We start from the raw sequence: 4,612 nt of genomic DNA on the forward strand, positions 1-4,612 counted from the left end.
TCAGTTAGTTTAGTGATATTATTATTTGCGGCTTGCCATTTTTCAAGGTTGAGAAAGTAAGAAAGAGATTTTTCCCCTTTTTCAACCCATTCTGTTCGTGCTCTAATTTGAGCACCTTTGGCTTTTAATTGGTAGATTTTCTCAATCTCTGTTTTTACGGTAATATATTCCTTTAAAGTTGTTTCATCTAAGTTTTCATCTATTTTATGATCTAGTTCTAGTAGTCTTTTTTCTAAGTAAGTAAGATCTTGTTTCATTAAGGCGGCCTTCCGTAAAATTGTACTGTAAACTAATACTGATACGATTGTACAGTATTCCGTAAAATTGTACTGTAAACTAATACTGATACGATTGTACAGTATTCCGTAAAATTGTACTGTATAATACTGATACGATTGTACAGTATTCCGTAAAATTGTACTGTAAACTAATACTGATACGATTGTACAGTATTCCGTAAAATTGTACTGTATACTAATACTGATACGATTGTACAGTATTCCGTAAAATTGTACTGTATACTAATACTGATACGATTGTACAGTATTCCGTAAAATTGCACTGTATTTCGTATACTCTAGCACCGCTGTGTATGTGACGTATTAATTAATTAAAGCTTTTAATGGGTTGTAATTGCAAGTAACAGTGCAATTCAGAACCCCTGGGTTCTGCAAAACTGTTTTACGTCGTTATCAATAAACCAGTCACAACGACGTATGGCTGATGGAATACCAGGGTAGAGCCATGCAGTTCTAAGGAGTTCGAGAACGAGTTCGAACTCTGGTTGCTAGGATACCAGCATGCGTCTATTTTCAAAGACATCTCGTTGACGCCTAGAAGAGGATGGACTACATGTAAAACGATGGCTGTGTCGTTCCGTACTCTTCTGGTAGTGGGACTTGTACTTCTGGTCATTGGGACAGCTCTTCCAGGCGCCCAGGTTAGTACAAATACGTACTGAAGTGGACATTACACGGGGTATTCCGTATCGCCCGAGGTGCCAGCCCGACCGCGGGTCGGATCGCCCGACGGCCGAAGGGAGATCCAATCCGCGGGAGGGCTGGGACCGAGGGCGATGCGGAATACACACCGTGTAGTAGTTTATTTATGTCATACCCACCCGAGAAAACAGACATTTCAATGAGAAATGTGCCAAAATTTGATGAATCTAAACAAAAAATATTGTAACGGCGTCAATTCCATCATCTGAATTCGGCGCTCGAAGGTTCGACAGCTAGGGCGCACACTACCTACCACCCAAAATTTGTGACCCTAGCATGTCCAGCCTAGCCTGAGTGTCAGCCTTGTTAGCTTTCGTCCGCTACCCAAGGTCCGCTCCCCGTTGGTCCCCCGTTGGCGGGGAGCGGATCTTGGGTAGCGGACGAAAGCTAACAAGGCCGACACTCAGGCTATGTCCAGCCATGAGATATCAAAACCGGAAGTTCTGCTGCAGTACCAACAAAAGCCTCCAGGGAGCCCAAAATCTAATCATTTCTAGATCTCATCAAGACCTACCCACCTACCAAGTTTCATGATAATCCATATAACGCTTCTTGAGTTATGCTGTTCGAACGTTCACAAACAAACAAGCAGACAAATTTCAAACAGACGGACAAACGCAACTGGAAACATAACCTTCTTGGCGAGGATAACAATTGGAACTTATAGGATATTAGAGTTTTCTCATCATTTAAGAGACACCTGCCTCAGAGCCTCTGACTTGATGAGTACTTCTTCTCGTCGCTAGATGTAGCCAGTGTAGGTGGCGCTTTTGCGGCGAGAACACAATCCCACTTCATTCAAAAGCTCTGAGGAAGATGTTGTGCCGTTAGGAAAGGCACTTAACACGACTTTACTCACTGTACGGTTGAGTGGCACTCATTGCATGGGCCTTTCGGCTAATCGTTGATACTGTGTCCAAATAGAAAAAGAGAAACCCCGGTAAAAAAAAAGCCTAAAAACACGCCAAAAATAACCCTAAACCTAAACCTCTGCTTGGAGAGTTGTGTCCAAACACTGTTGACAAATGGACTTATATACCATTATTACGTCACAGTTTGTTTACCGCAATGAATGCCGGTCAATCGACGTTTATATTGTACAGGGGTGCGTAGCGCGGTGTGTGTTTGTGTAGCGTTAGCCTAATATTTATTTTAATATAAGGCTTTTAATACAGTACTACTTTCGTCTAATGTCACAACTAAATCACCCATGCGGCATATAATATTTAATGCTGTGTCAACACAACTAGACGCAGCAAAAATCAGACATACGTTACGTTGAAAACTCTGAAATGATCGTTATTCTTTAACTGACCGTTCTAGAATGTTCTTTAGAACAGGTAAACAAACAGTGACGTTATAATGGTATAGGTCCATTTAAGCTAGGTTTGGTAACGACCATGTGTACATGTCATATACAAACTGCAGGCCAGAAGCAGAAGGAGGGGCGCATCGAGAGCTCCTAGACGAAGAAATTGCGAGTCGGCTGAAGACTGCCGGGACGGGGAGTGCTGTCCTGAGCGCCTGGGCCGCTGTCGGCGCCTGAACACCAGGGGACGGTACTGTCAACTAGCCGACCAGTCGGCCAGCCGCTTTAGGTGCCCATGCGAGGCCGGGTTCCACTGTAGGCCGTTTGAGTACGTGAGGTATCTGCCGGTTCACCGCCAGAGTGGCACATGCGCAGAGGGAGAGCCAGGGGTAAGCTGACTGTCAGAGGAGGTAGAAGGCATATCCCACAATACATTGCAGTTTCTGGTCCATCAAACATATACTAAACTGACTGTCAGGGGTAGAAGGCATATACCACAACACATTGCAGTTTCTGGTCCATCAAACATATACTAAACTGACTGTCAGGGGTAGAAGGCATATACCACAACACATTGCAGTTTCTGGTCTATCAAACATATACTAAACTGACTGTCAGGGGTAGAAGGCATATCCCACAATACATTGCAGTTTCTGGCTATCAAACCATATACTAAGCTGACTGTCAGGGGTAGAAGGCATATCCCACAGTCCATTGCAGTTTCTGGTCTATCAAACATATACTAAGCTGACTGTCAGGGGTAGAAGGCATATCCCACAGTCCATTGCAGTTTCTGGTCTATCAAACATATACTGTAATTCCTGATTTTTTCACTGTGCTGTTATGTTCACTGTTTTCACTGACACTTCTGTACCGTGAACTTATCATTACAGTTAACAAATAATTCCCGGACTTTCTTTTTCCTGCACCTGTCGCCACCGTGAATATGTCCATTTTTCTCAGACTGTGAACTTTTGCTACCGTGAACATGAAGTGAATTACAGTATATGGGCAAATTGGGCAAAATTTGTTTCACTGAGGCATCTTGCTTGTTCCAGTCATGCAAGTACCAGATTTATGTCCTACCCGGGCCGCGATTACGTTCGATACGGGTGTTCCGGCCCGTGTGATAACTAGCGGTACGGCCCGGGGGTTCTTAACGCGTACAGCCCGGCCCTTCCAAATGTTCCATAGAACGATTCGAACGCGTTTCGCCCTAACCGCGTGCAACGCTTTCGACAATTCGAATGCAAAATTCGGACGTTGGAATTGATGTTGTTGCGTTTTTTGGGATTAGGGACACCAAATTTTTGCTCATTTCGCATTGAAAGGCGTGTTTTCGTGGGTGGGTATGACATAAATAAAATACAACACGGTGTATTCCGCATCACCCTCGGTCCCAGCCCTTCCGCGGATCGGATCACCCTCCGGCCTTCGGCCGTCGGGCGATCCGACGCGCGGTCGGGCTGGTACCTCGGGCGATACGGAATACACCGTGTTGTATTCTATATTTATCAACCAAGGATTGAGGTGTTCAAAACTTATTCTTTCCTAGAACTATCACGGAACTCGCTGTCACAAAGTACAGTAGTGCAGACATTATCAGTAGCTTTAAACGATGGTTAGGTTCAGATGTTAAAAGGCTATAGGTGTGTAACAAGGCGTTCGGTGTAATGTAGCCAGCTCGCGACCGCCGGTGTGTTACACCGAAGCCTTTACTGAATAGTGGGGTCAAGTGGCGTAGCGGCAGAGTGCTCGACTCGGAACCAAGAGGTCCCGGGTTCGAGTCCTGACATGCCACCGATCTTGTGCCCTTGGGAAAGGCACTTTACACTACTTTCCTCGCTTAGCTCAAGTAAGAATGAGTATTGTCCTGTTTCGTATTTGTCCTCTAAAATAAGTTCATAATGAATCATATAACATGAGTGTGCCGTCACCATGTCTAGTCATGTAATGTTGGAATAAAAAAAACGATACTGAATAAGGTCTTACATCAGAGGTTTTTATGTTTACCGATGGAAAACATATTGTTTTTGCTATGTTTCTTCCTCTTCTTCTTCTCCAAACACTGACCTCTGACCTGACCAATGACATGATTTGTTGACATCTGTCACCATGGTGACTGGTGTTGGGTTACATAATGTTGCAATTTCATGGTCTACTCTGCTCCTGTCACCATAGTAGTAGTACATGTATGAACTATGATTGTGAATGTGTTTGAGTAAGAATTAACAGAGCAGACCATATCCGAAGGTAAACATTATGCATTTGCTTTGCAAATGTTACTTTTCTAGTTTAAATG

General features: G+C 43.9%; 1 protein-coding gene across 1 annotated transcript; it reads left to right on the forward strand.

The window, feature by feature from the left end:
- Positions 1–810: 810 nt before the first annotated feature.
- Positions 811–2,744, forward strand: LOC109476774. The gene is made up of 2 exons (XM_019777793.1): positions 811–940; positions 2,430–2,744. The coding sequence occupies exons 1-2, from the start codon at positions 863–865 to the stop codon at positions 2,706–2,708; spliced, it is 357 nt and encodes a 118-aa protein (XP_019633352.1). The 5' UTR covers positions 811–862; the 3' UTR covers positions 2,709–2,744.
- Positions 2,745–4,612: the final 1,868 nt, after the last annotated feature.

Source organism: Branchiostoma belcheri, unplaced genomic scaffold (assembly GCF_001625305.1).
Source record: "Branchiostoma belcheri isolate BF01 breed outbred unplaced genomic scaffold, Haploidv18h27 scaffold39, whole genome shotgun sequence".
Classification (NCBI taxonomy): domain Eukaryota; kingdom Metazoa; phylum Chordata; class Leptocardii; order Amphioxiformes; family Branchiostomatidae; genus Branchiostoma; species Branchiostoma belcheri.

Bases quoted from the DNA above. Each gene is read 5' to 3' on its own strand.
- LOC109476774 (XM_019777793.1), top strand. From the start codon at position 863: ATGGCTGTGTCGTTCCGTACTCTTCTGGTAGTGGGACTTGTACTTCTG. The intron at 941-2,429 runs GTTAGTACAAAT...TACAAACTGCAG, and splicing joins CAGCTCTTCCAGGCGCCCAG to GCCAGAAGCAGAAGGAGGGG.